This window comes from Harpia harpyja, chromosome 4, assembly GCF_026419915.1.
Source record: "Harpia harpyja isolate bHarHar1 chromosome 4, bHarHar1 primary haplotype, whole genome shotgun sequence".
Taxonomy (NCBI): domain Eukaryota; kingdom Metazoa; phylum Chordata; class Aves; order Accipitriformes; family Accipitridae; genus Harpia; species Harpia harpyja.
Window position 1 is genome coordinate 48,288,185 of NC_068943.1, and position 13,668 is coordinate 48,301,852.

The window sequence follows — 13,668 nt, forward strand, 5'->3', positions numbered from 1 at the left end:
TCCTTAGAAAAACTGTAAAGTTTAGAGAGAGACGTATGAGCTGTGTAAGTGGTAAAAAGTCTAGAAAAAGGACAGAAATTACTTTGGGAGTTCAGAGTGCACAAGGAAGGGTAGGAGGATGTCGTGTGAATAAAGCTATGTTTTTCAGTGCTAGAGACCCAGACTAGACCCTGTTTGTTCTGGAAACAGAAATAATAGAGGAGGCGCAGCAAAACTACTATAAATGCATAGTGCAGAAAAGATGGCTGTGCTTACTGACTTTTTTTCCATAAAGAGGGGAAAGGGAGAATAAAAAAGGCAAAAATTCAAACAGAGTAAAAAAAGATCTGAGCTACATATGATTCGGGCTTAGTTTGTGAGGACAAACTGAATCATGCAGCTTTTTTGCTGTAACTGCAAATGAGAAATAAAAAGAGAGGAGAGGCATGAAAATTCAAGTGAGAAAGTAAACTGACATACTGGGGAAGAAGCAACGGGAACTCTTGAGATTAGCTAGCAACACAATGCTTTTAGAAATGCATTTCTCTTAGCATTGGGGGGTGGGTGGGGATAGACAGTAACACTTGGGATCAAGTATGTTCCCATTCAGTAGCAGCACTTTCAGCTATGGCCACAACACTGGTTAATGCCACCTACCATACCTAAGCTAATTGCTAACTCTTTCCCTGGAAAGCTGTCGAAGAGGTGACCCACACCACCTACCAAAGCTGACCCAACCGAACCACCAGCAGACTGTACAAGGTGTTCGATCTGCACAGCCAATGCTATTTTCCTTTTTTAAAAAATTATGAAAAATGCTGCTGTAGCAACTCTTATGAGAACCCTTGAATTTCTTTTTTTCAATAAAGAACATGGGCTGAATTAGTAAGCCTTCCAGATTTCTTTCAGCATATTGTTACATAATATGCACATTAATAAAATTGACCAGCTTTCTACTCTCCTCCTCTTGTCTCCTTTCCTCTGCTCCGCTTCCTGTCTGCTCCCCAGGCACTAACATTGAGGCTACACTTACTCAGAAATGAGCAAGAAGCACAGCCCCTTGGGGTACAAGATTACAGACCAATATACACAGATTGCAGCCACAGCCTGCAGAAGGAGGACAGTATGCTTAGTTCATTCAATCTACACTACCAAGTGAGTTTAAATAATACTTACATACTTAATAAACGTTGTGTGTATTTCAGAAAATCATCTCACAAATACACATGTACAAAACCCTAACTGTTCTGGTATTTACTGACCTCAAAGTATCACTGTTGACTTTAAATGTCTTACAGTAATCAATAAAATAAAATAATAAATTAAATTCACTAGCTAGAACAATTTCAGTGTTACAGCTGAAGATAACTCGAGATGAAAAAACACTAAAGATATTTCACAGAATAGGAATCCCTAGACAGCCATAATGCACCACATACAAAACTTTTCTTTTCTTGCTACAGCAGCTAATGACTCTGGTTAGGGCTCAAGAGTCAGAAATCCCTCCCAGGAAGCGAAAAGTGGGAGGTTAAAGTCCTGTTTTCAGACACTTACTAGCTGGAAACAGAAATACAAGAAAGTCTGCTAACGTGACAGAGAAATCTCACTGCTTCCACCAACACATCTTGGCTAGGTGATAGGATGAACGTCCTACAACAAAGTAGCTTTGTATTCTCAGACCATTACATCTGTTTTTCACACCTATGTCTGGGTACCAGTACAGAATTCAGTTCAGAAGTTGTATGCTTAGGGTTTGTTCGAGCTTTATCACAACAGCAAGTTCCACAGGACGAGACTGTATCAAAAGCAGGAAAAAAAGTTTTCTACACTTTTGAGCAAAAATAAGCCCACTTCAGTCTAAATAACCACTAAAATGCCCAAATCTGGATTGCTGCCTTTAATTTTTGCATTCCTAGTCCTCAGTATATTTGGTCTGCACTGTATTAAAACTTTAACAACTACTTGGAAACCTTTAATAAATCAAGTAATTCAAAGTGTAAACATGAATAAAGGGATTTCTTTATTAAGAAATTAAAATAAATTTTACTTTAGTTAGTAGGGAATATAAATCTAATTGTAATTCATGGTAGTCTTTAATATTAAAATGAACAAAAACTGCATTGCTTGCAGTGCTACAAACATTTTGAGAGAAATCAAACACTATCTGAGAACTAAGAGGCACAGACGAATCTTTTAATTTGCTTCTGGAATCAATAATTACAGGAAGAATTCTTTAGAAGAAAAAAAAAATCCACATTTGTAAGCACTGATTTGTAACTGAGTGTAACATAGATCAAATGAGATTTCTTCTGTAAATTAAACAGCTCCACCAGCTGCATTTCTTTGCCTGCATATTTTGCTTGCACTACCTCATACATTCAAGCATTCAACTAGTTTCTACGGTAGCTCCTTGAAAGGATATTGCTGTCCTCCTTTTCCCTGAAAAGGTTACTTATTTTGACAATGAACCCCATGACAGAATAACAAAAAAGCATTAGAAGTAGCCACTTTTTGGCACCCTTTGTAACTCTGAAAAAGGACAAGATATGCTCCTATTAAACTTACTCGTCTCTTAATGGCTACCAATATTACTCAACACCATGTTTTTAACAGATCCAACGCACGGGAAACAGAACCAGTGCAAAACATCTCATTCCACACTACTAAAGAATAATCAACTAGACAGAAAGGGAGTAGACAGACAGCAGTTTAAAAATACAAAGAACATTTATATAAAAGATGACTTTAAAGTACAGTACCTGACAGTCTGTGAGAGCAAGAAGTGTAAGAGATACCAGGTAAAAGAGAGCTCACAGTGTGAAGCAGAAGAGGTACACTTTTAGTAGCTGGCAAAGCCTCATAAAGATGAACACAGTTGCTGATAGACTGGCTTCGCTTAGCTTCCAGGAAAAAATAAAGCAATAATTATGTCAGAAAAAATAATGAAATATTTGGGGTTTTGTATGTCATGATACAATGAAACACAAAGCTTTTGAAAAAAAAAATAGTTTTACAACATTAAGCCCAGAAGTACTTCCTATAAGCTTTAAGTTAATAACGTGCAACTGTATCTCACACATTGAAAGTGCAATAATCAGTGGCTTCTGAATCACAGCAGTTTCACAACATGGAATATTTCATTTTGTCAGTGTATGATTCCTATCTCTGGGCTAATTCGACTTACCCTTTTTTCTTTACATTGAAGTATCTGTAGCAGTACATACAGCTCAAAAATAAAGAATGGAAAACTTATTCAAATTCCCCTTTACTAGCAGTGCTCCCCCAAAAAACCAGCTACCGCTTTCATTCATTCATCTCTGCTGAAAACAATCCATTTTCATCTGAGAAGTGGGATAGTGTGCTTCTCAAAAATCGATCTGAAGATACAGCTGCCTCTGGTTTTGGTTTTAAAACTTGGCAACCCAGCTCCAGACTGGATAAAGCCCTAGGTACCCTGGTCTGATGGACAGCTGACCCTGCTTTGAGCAGGAGGTGAGACTTGATGAAGTTCCTTATGCCCTGTATTATCCTGTGCACTCTGGTTTTGGGGTACTGAGCCCTGCTTTCCACATTTCTGAACAGGATGATGAAAGGGACACAAGTTACGTGAAAGCTTTTAGAGTTCTTAAGTCACCACAAGGGAAGGTAGAAGATAAGTACAGTCTGAATGCAAATCTTAGTGAATTTCTCTTCAAAAGAGCAACACTTAAATGGGTTGACTGTTTCTTTGAAAAAGAAAGGCCACCAGAAAAACACTTTCCAAGGTGGCTAACACTCTAGAAGCTGTCTAACATCATTAAAAACTTGGTATTTTATGGATTAATATGCAATTGTCACAAGCTTGAAGTATCCTTTAGAGAAAAACAGCAATTTATCATCAATTGTATTACTAAAAGTTATGCTGAATTACAGAATTCTCTAACAGAAATTTATTAGGAAAAAAAAATCTTATTCACTGTACAGTTTCTCTTCATGTACACAGCAATGTCAATGCTAACACTTAGAAGATAGAGCGGAAGAATGAGGTAGCAAAAATACTCAGAAGTAGGGTAGTGGGCAAAAGATTTTCTGCTGTTGCAGAAATACTCTGGCTCTTACTCTTACAACTCTAGATACAAGCAGCAGATCAAAAGAAAGTCTTACCTGGAAGCAGGAGATGCTCTGGTATTTGTATGTTGATTTAGGGGTTTGTTTTTAAATGGAAGAGGGAGAATATTAGAGATTTAAAAGAAGCCCCCCGTGGGAGACACTTTTCCCAAAATGTTGACTGATAAAGAAAGTCCTCCCATGAACAGCCCTGGCTTCTGTATTACCTTAGGGACTGCTACATTTCATTCTGAAAGATGACACCTCTGAAGGCTTAGTAGCCAAGTTTTGTGTTTCTAAATAATTTTACATTAGAAAAGGGATATACATTTTATATATTTGAAATTATTATTTGTTATAACCGCATGTACAAATATAAAACTTTTTTGCACCTGCTGATTTGGGAGCCATTGATCATCACCATTGCACCTGCTGATTTGGGAGCCATTGATCATCACCAATCCCATGAAAGCCAGAATAATTCTCTTTTTGTACGACCATGAAACACAAAATGAAACTAAGGGCTTTTTACACATGTTCATCCTCCTACCTGACAACCTACTTGCTCCCCACCAAATAACCTTTTCTTACGAAAGTTAGAAAGTTCCTTTAATCTGAACACACACAACCAAGAAAAGTCCTCGCTGATCAATACTTCCAGGTTCTCTCTGCTTCCCTGGTGAAAAGTCTAGGGGAGAAATGCTGTAGCAGAAGGAAGAATTCTCCGCTGGAGCACAAATAAGAACTTGCTGAATTTAAAAATAAAACAGACATAAAGAATGAATTGACTCCATTGCCAAAATGTTTTGTGATCTAAGCTGAAGACTGTGGCTTAGTTATGAAGCCTGTAGCCACAAAAACATAATAAATCACCTTCAAATTCTCCTGGTAAGAAAAACAACTAATCTGTCATGAATGAGGAAGGAGGCTGTGCAGCAAAATATATCCTACTCAAAAGAAGGAGATTTTCTACAGAGGGTTTTAATCCATAGCCCATTGAATTGGAACACAGAAACATGCTATCATGAAATAAAAAAGAAATCAAATTCAGGCTGCTGAAACGCTTGAAAAATCAGATATCGGTTCAATGCCTGGGGTCTCAGACATTCCCCCATCATTCCTCACCCCTGTTCTCCCTTCTCCTGTCTTCCTCTTTCCAGAAGTAAACATGAGAGAAAAAAGGAAAAGGAGATGCTATACATACCTCATCATGCTAATAAAAAGAAAGCAAATAAAGCAAGTAAGAAAGGATGAAATTGTTTATTAAATATCTGGTTTACCTTGTGCTCACAGTTCAGAAACAATATATATATATATCTGACTGATGTTAATAAATGCTTTCTTATGAATTGATAAAAATAGGAATGTATTTCACTTCTTTACAAAAAAGATAACTTGCACATAACTAACTTGCAATTAAATGTAATGTATCTAAAAGCATATATTTAGATTTTTCCAAAATACTTTGATTCTTCATTCATACTGGTAGCAGTCAAGACATCCAGACACAGGTACGCAACATCCCTGATTAGGCATTTAATTACTAAGTTGCACGACTTTTGGAAGCAGCCACAACTCAAAGGCAGATTTAAAACTTGAGTGTTACAGAGTGTTTGGGAACATAAGCATTTAGTTATTGTCTAACCTGTTGCTCTCTGACGAACAATATTTCTTGCTTTCTCAACTCCTGGGGCTCCAGAGGTTGTAGCACTTCTGAACCTCATTGGTTCCACAACTTCAGGATGACTTTTCCAACTTAATGAAAAAGATCTTCCCACTACAGCTGTCTTCTGAGGCTCTAAAATGCCACCTTAGAGATAAAGAAAACAAAATTCTCTAGCATTGTATGCTTTGGCACATATTTTTGTTAAAGTATGAATGGATTTACAAGCACTCAGACATGAAAAATATTAATCTTTTAAACAACATACAGGAATCTTTACTATTATTAAAAAACAATCACTACTTCAACTGTGTGCATCAATTGCAAGGTGACACATAAATATAGCTAAAATACTGTAATGAATAAAGTTTAATGAAAATACATGGAAAAGAATTTTTACATTGATGTCTATGCCAGACCACAGCACAGGAAACCACATTTCATTTCTGCTACACAGAAAAGACTGATTTTGAGTGCGTACTAAAACCTGCTAAATAGCTATCTTCTGTTGACCCCAATTACCTTTCCTCCCACAATGAAGGATGAGAATACATAAATCCAAAGCACTTCACATTTGATTAAATAGGCTCTTACAATAGATTAATTAGTATTTAATGTTAGATTAAATTAAATTAATTTTTAAGTTTAAACTTAAATATTTAACTTGTTTGATACAAAAAGCACTGAAGCACAGAGACTAACCTTTTCCTCTCTGCTTTTTTTCCTTTTGTTCACTGAGCTTATCCAATGGTAAGTTTGTCATTTCCACCCCATACACGGTTCTTGCTAGCACTGCTGTAAGAGAGTCCATGATATTGGCCCACTCATTTATGAGCTCCTCCCAGTCTGTCAGGGCAGACAGAACACTGAGCAGCTCATCCCACAGCTCCCGAGAAATGTAAACGCTCAGGTTTGCTCTGATCCAAGCCACAATGAGGGTCTGAGAGAAAAGAAACAAGTGACAGTTCATGCATTTCTGTCAAGATGAATTCAGCACACCAACCCACATGTTGATGAAGTCAACACCAACCTGCACATTAGCATTGATTATTCATGATGCACAGATATTATGCATAGCTATTTTTCATCAATAAAAACATTCCCAGAAATTGGTGGGTAAATATTTGTGAAAGTTACTCACTACGGAATTCTAAAAATTCCGAAATGTATGTTTCAGGTCATCTATATGTTCTCTGGTAAACTGAAATAATATGCTGTGTATAAAAATAATAATAGAATGAAGAACTGTCTTGTATACCTACAGAATGATTGTAGTGACTGAGCTATGCGGAGGACACTCAGACCTAGATACTGTAGCTGAGCATGCAAAGTGCAATACAATGTATAAGTGTTTTCATCTCATTCAGTGTGACTCAGTTCTGACTCACCAGCTGAACTTCTAGGAAAACAGTTACATCACGCTTACGCTTTAGAGATACTCATTGAAGACACCTCACAAAAAGATTGTGTGCCTGCCTGTTCTACCATGGTTCTTAATAGAGTCCTGAAGAACAGATCAAATCAACTGCTCGTTGCACCTGGAATCTGTCTCCCTTTGTTAGGAACAGTTTACAAAACAATTACTTGTATTACTGCAAAGGAGAATTTTTTCATGTTTTACAAGTACATTTCATAGTACTGTGCAATAGTACTTAACTAAAACTAGGGGTAATTATCATGAAAAATCAACATAAAACCCAACCAAACAAACCCCAAACACTCACTCGGAAAAGTAATCCTGACATGCTTTGAGCAAACGTATCCTCTCTTCGGTTCTCTTTCGGCTTCTGCATCACAGCTTCTGTTATTCTAAGGAGTATCTGTAACATCTGTTCCCTGGTTCCAACACAAAATTGTACTTTTTGTTCACGTTCTATTAATTGTACTTGTTAATTTTCATGTACCAAAACGCCCTCTTAATTCTCCAGTAAGCCTTACATATTAGGAATGTGATCACACTTCAGACTTCACAGACCATTTGCAAAATAACATTAGTTGGTTGTGGACTGTAAAAACTAATTTTTGAGAAGGTGAAGTCAGGAATGGAAATACCAGCCAGAACCTTGAAGTCTAATAGTATCATGATGTAGACTCAGCAGCACCTGCAATCTCACAAATCAATTCAGAGGCCAGTCACAAGCGTGATTTACATAGTAAGGTCTATCCCCAAGAAAGCCAGTCTTTCCCCGACCCAATAATACTCCCATAAAGTTAAAACAGTCATAATTTTCTCTTAAATGATGCAGAATATATCAAGCTTACCATGTCTTTTTATTCATTGATAGTTCCATTATCATGCGCCTAAAGATACTCAGAACTGCTTTGCAAGCATCAACTTGCTCCTTCAGAAGCACAGGGACTTCAATGCATGGTTCCAATAAGAAAACATTCGCTGAGTTTGTCAAGAATACCTTCAAAACAGGCATTTACAGTCTGTTTACATAGTGTCAGGAATAAAAAAGTCAAGACTTAAAATAAAATACTTCTCCTCCAGTCAAACCTTTCATTTTCCTTAGAGCAAGTTTCATGTTTTACCTATAACTTCATTTTTCTACATCATTCTAGTGAAAAGTCAGGTGGCATTTCAGATCCAACAAAGTCGTGCATCACACAGCATGGGTTTTGTAGGCATCCCTTCTATTTGGTCAGGTAAGAGTACCATTCCTCCAGCTACTCATTTCCTGGCATTATATGCTTGAGGAAACACCAATATTTCCAGTAAATGAGGTTCAAGGAAAGCAAATGTACAGTTCTGATTAATTCCTAGCACCCACAGTAGAAAAGAAAATGAACTGTCTGTCTTAAAACAGGTATCTGGCTCTAAGACATGGTCACATGATTTAATATTAATTTTTAAAAAGTTATAAATGAAGTCCAAATCGTATCTTACAAAAACTATCAACTGCTGGTAGTTGTTTTCCTTATGTACTATCCTATAATTTGTAGTGTGAGTTACATGATTATGTAAGTTACAGCCTTGTTCCCTTTCTAGACACCACACCTGTAAAGCAGCTTGAGCACCAGCTTTAACATTTTTGTCCTCGTCTTCTAATATACATCCTCTGCTAACAGCACTGGTAAAGGAGTATGTTCTTCCCCAGCTGGATGAGCGCTTATGTCCTGAATGGTCAGAGGAAAGCTTTCAAAAACATGACTCAGTTAGTGACAAAGCAGAAAGGAGTATGTCCATATTTATTCAAAATCATTTAAAATGTCAAAAGCAAGAAAGGGGGAACTGTCATGTCCTACATTCATTTCAGCAAGGAATTCATGTCTATTATTTCTTAATCTCTGAACAGACAGACAGTATATGAAATTTAAAGCTTCATAAAACTTTTAAGGGCTATGTTGTTTAAAATATTTTATATCACATTTGTAGTCACTGATTGCAGTAATATTTGAATTTAAGCCTGGCAAAACTATAAATCCCCTACAAAAATATTCTGTCAAAACCTTGTAATTCTTACTATGTTTTTACAACTTGATCCTCTCAGTACTACAAAACTTCCCTTTAACTTCAGTGTCAAAGTCAACTTCTACTGATGGTTCAATATAGGATACTAAAAAGATGATGCACAGAATTTGTATTTACACTTTAATTTCCTAGATTAAGGCATCTGAATCCAAATATTTCATCCAGTATATACAAATTAGTAGATATTTTCAAATTCTTAAGTAACTACCACCAAAAGGAAATAGTCCTACATATACTAGGCCAACAGACAGTGTAAATTTTAACACTGCAGAACGTATTAGTATTTCTTCCCTTAAGTTCTTGCTATCCTATTTGTTTAGATAGGGAATAATCAACAAATTACATTTTTCAAAACAGCTGCAATGTTTCCCTGCACTCAGTAAGAGCTACTCAGCACTCAATATTTATTTCAATTTCTGGACCTTAAATAAAAGCATTTTTTAATCTTGGTTTTCCACACATTTTTCAAATTGTTATTCATCTACAAAGCGAGTTTAAAACTTAAATCATATAATGTATGCAAACAGAATAGTAAGCAACACTGATACCATACATGTTTACCATCCGTTTGCACTGATGAATCCTCTAAGTTGACAACAGCATCCTGACTGTCTTCCTTTTTGTCTGGCTCCTCCATGAACACAGGTCTCTCTTGCAGTATCCACTTTCGATACACCTTAACCACTTTTCGTGTTGCAGATACATCAGAAGGTGGCAATAAAAAAGCCTGAATTAAAAAGTTAACTAATTTTACTGTATATAGGACATAGATGTGCATGCACACATAAACACACTCACACACCACCACCCATAAATAACACAGCTCAGAAAAGAAAGGATACATAATTTTTACTTTTCTGTCTGTATTAGAAGGAGTTATGATTAATCAACAACCTATGCGTATTATCTACATCATTCACAATTCCATAACTATTAATTCCAAATTACTTCCATGTTGTATTTGTTTGGACAAAAACAGAGGTGGTTTTTGCTCCTTGCAAGCTCTTTAACAACTTAACATGGATTCATCTCACAAGGCATTACTAGCCATAGAGGTCTGGCCGGCTAAACTTAGCTACTATGCTACACTTTCTAGAGAAGGCGACTTCAAATTACATCAGCAGTATACAATGTGAAATGCCATTTCAGCAAGTGTAGGTAGAGACAAGACAGTAAGTTGCGATGAGGATAACAGTAGCTGGCATTCAATCCTTTCTCACTACAGTTTTGGAAATCAACACAATGAATTTATTTTCAACATGCTACTCAATGTCTCGATATTTGGGAATCATTCTGTGAAGATGTCCCCTCCAAAAGCTTACAAAGGGTACACTGGCTGCTTCCCCACATTTCTGGAGGCCTGAGGAGACTGAAAAAAATACAGTGACAGAAGACCTTTGCACTGCAGTGAACAAGCACAGAAATCAATGTCTGAAAATGTCATCTGGTACAAAAAAATGTATTTTGCCAACAAAAAAAAATTTGATATCAATATGCATTATATTACAAAACCACTGAAGGAGATGAAAATACATTTTTCATACTAAAGAAGAGGTCCTTCCAACTAGATTACCCACTCTCCATGATTAACAGGGCCAAAAACTATAGCACTGCATTTCAGAGTACTCAGTCACTCATAGTATATTTTCCCATACCCAGTTTAGCTGCAAAACTGTTACAAAAATATCTTGCTCATGTTGGGGAAAATCTTTGCATCATATAGTACATTTCCTTGTCTCTAGTCAGCACGAAGTGCAACATCCAACAGCTGATTGCAACAAAAATTGAAGGGTCAACAAAAGCAAGTTTAAATATGCCATATAACAAGTGTATGTGAAATTTCTGAAAAGGTCTTCTCAGACACTGTCAAGTTATTAAGGATGCAGAAACTGAAAAAGCCAGAAGCCACCTGCTAGAATATTAGAGAAGCAGCAGCTCATCAGTGGGATGAATGGGCACTACACAGAATGCTTTCAGAAAGGCAAAGTAGTAGGGTAGAAAGGAAAAAGAAAAAAAGTAGAGAAGAAAAAAAAAAAAAAAAAGGAGATTCACAGTGACTAGTGAGATTCCTGTAAGTGAGAGATAAACACAAAAAGGATCCAAATACCATTATCTGTTTCAATTACTAAACACTGATCATATTTAATAAAAACAGAAGCACTGCATCATGCTAGCCTTTGTTCTCTGGAAGCTGGTCTAACCTTACATACTCTGAACAAACACCAGGAGAGGGCAGCATGCCACAGCAGTTCTTAACATACACAAAAGTACTCCTTCCTGTCAAAATGCCATCCATCCCACTGAAAAGCAGTGGAGCAAGGAGTTCCTAAACCATGCCACACAAGATACTTCATAATAAAGCATGTGTGCTCACTCAGCCGCTGGAGAGTATCTTCTGCACATCTATGTGACCTGGAACAGCTGCTTCAACCAATTGCTACCTTGGTACCAGAAAAAAAAAAAAAAGACTCTCCAGTAGGTCCACATGTAGTTTTATCCCCAAACAATTGAAAAGATGTCAAATTAATAAAAAAATACTAGTAGCAATCTATGTTCAAACAGACATTAAATACTGATATTGATCACAGGAACAAGAATCTTACTAATTCAGATAATAAATCTGCAAGCCAATAACTCTTTACGCACCTTTAAATTACATCACAATACCAAGAACAAATAAAGTGGCCCATTCAAATGGGATACGCTGCCGTCTGGCATTAGCAACAAGCTTCAGTTCTTATAAAAATTTCATAATTTTATCGTTAAAACTAGACCTAGGAAGGACTCCAAACTAAAAGGGTGCTGGCGTGATTAGCATCAAGTTTGACCAGTTATCTGACCAACAGCCTCCACAGTGTTCTTTCTCATAACCATGACATTTCCTTTAAAAAAATATATATACAATAGCAACTAAACATACATACTTACTTGTCGAAACACCTCATTAACAAAGTTAACATATCCTCGAGTGGATAAGAGGATTCTCTGCACCATCTCATAGACAGTCCGGTGCTGCTCTTCGATGCTGCAGAGGCTGGAATTGCTGAGCCTTCTGTCAGACAAGGTGCTGCTGTTAGAATGGCTTCTCTCCTGCTCGCTTGCATAAGACATACTGGTTTCCAGCTCTGCATTCTTATCTTGGTTTACAACACCAACAGTCTACACAGAATAAAATGCATGCTTAATTAAATAACTGAAATAGTGTACAAGTAAAATCTGGAGTACTTATGCAGAACTCAAGATACTAGTGCTCTTTTTCACACAACACACTGGGATCCCAGCAGTCAAGAAGTGTAATTTTCAGTCTACTACTTGATCCAAGAAGGAATTTGGTCTTATACTCTGCATGATGTACACTTCATATGGGTCCCCCCAGCCCAGAACAGCTGACTTGTCCACTCCATAAGACAAAAAAAGAGACGGGTGCGGTGGTGGAAGTAGCGAACAGACACAGTAGAGAAGAATCCCCAAGTCCCTTCATTTTTGGGAAAAGATGGATCATACCACTATACACGGCTCATACTCTTGCACATTATTATTCCTGACAATTCTTTGTCAGGTTTTGTTCTGGCTTTACATGTATTTTGCAACATCTTGAACCATGTCTGGCTAAAATGATCCAGTCAGGAGAAGACAGAGGACTACAAAACTGCTTTTGAGTTACCATAAAAAGAACTCCAACTTACATTAACTCAAAGCATCGCCCAAATGCAGTTCTGCTTCATGTCTACATTAATAAGGCTGCCCCTGTTCAACCAAGTGAGCAGTAACTGAGCAGCAATAACATCTCTGCTGCTTTTCACAATGAACTTTTTTGGTAATAATCAGCCACACTTGCGAGACACTGGCTACAGTCAGTGAGTTTCAAAACCACTAAGAAGTCAGCATGTGCCAAAAGCTGGCACACAGCTTCAGCTAAGTGGTAACTTTTGACCAGTTTCTGTTTTGAGGGCAGCAATACCTTTATGCAACCTGAATATTTATTTGTTGTCAGCTGTCTATAAAATCCAGTGAAAAGAAAAAAATTCTTTTTCCAGGTTACGTCTGTTGGAATGGCACAGCAGTTTATACAAAAGGTGGAATTTCCAATGAGAAAGAAAAGATCAAGCACTTTCAGTAAGTAAGCTACACTTAGCTGGTTGAGGGCTTCAGACTTCTACAATGAAGAACTCCAAAAACAACTGACATGAAAATATACAGTTCTGCCATAATAGTTAATGTATGCTTTTCCGCTGAATACAGATTTGACACTGACCTACTATTCAAGAGAAGAATATAAGTTGACGTTGATCCTAAATTGTTAACAGGAAGCTGGAGACTATCTTAAAAGAAAAAGCATCTATTTCTGTAAAATTCATTGTGAAGTCCCTAATCCTACAGAAGTCTCAACCAGCAATTTGAAAGTGAAATATTTTTTTAATATCTCATTGGAAACAGCTGCTATAGTCAAGAGGAAAAGAAAGCA

The 13,668-nt window shown here is 36.9% G+C and overlaps 1 protein-coding gene across 9 annotated transcripts in view; it reads right to left on the reverse strand.

Annotated features, from left to right (window-relative positions):
- RALGAPA2 (Ral GTPase activating protein catalytic subunit alpha 2) overlaps nt 1-13,668 on the reverse strand; it is a 136,921-nt gene that overhangs the window by 93,712 nt on the left and 29,541 nt on the right. For 8 of the 9 annotated variants that reach the window (XR_008234687.1, XR_008234689.1, XR_008234688.1 and 5 more), the window contains 8 exons: nt 12,132-12,362; nt 9,757-9,930; nt 8,730-8,867; nt 7,991-8,139; nt 7,453-7,564; nt 6,431-6,668; nt 5,711-5,875; nt 2,739-2,879 (listed from right to left, as the gene is read on the reverse strand). Coding sequence is in view for 5 of the 9 variants with exons in the window: in XM_052783860.1 (XP_052639820.1) it covers nt 2,739-2,879; nt 5,711-5,875; nt 6,431-6,668; nt 7,453-7,564; nt 7,991-8,139; nt 8,730-8,867; nt 9,757-9,930; nt 12,132-12,362 (1,348 nt within the window). In the remaining 4 variants the exon portion in view is untranslated. The remainder of the gene's footprint in view (nt 1-2,738; nt 2,880-5,710; nt 5,876-6,430; nt 6,669-7,452; nt 7,565-7,990; nt 8,140-8,729; nt 8,868-9,756; nt 9,931-12,131; nt 12,363-13,668) is intronic. The other variant, XM_052783861.1, reaches the window with a different exon arrangement.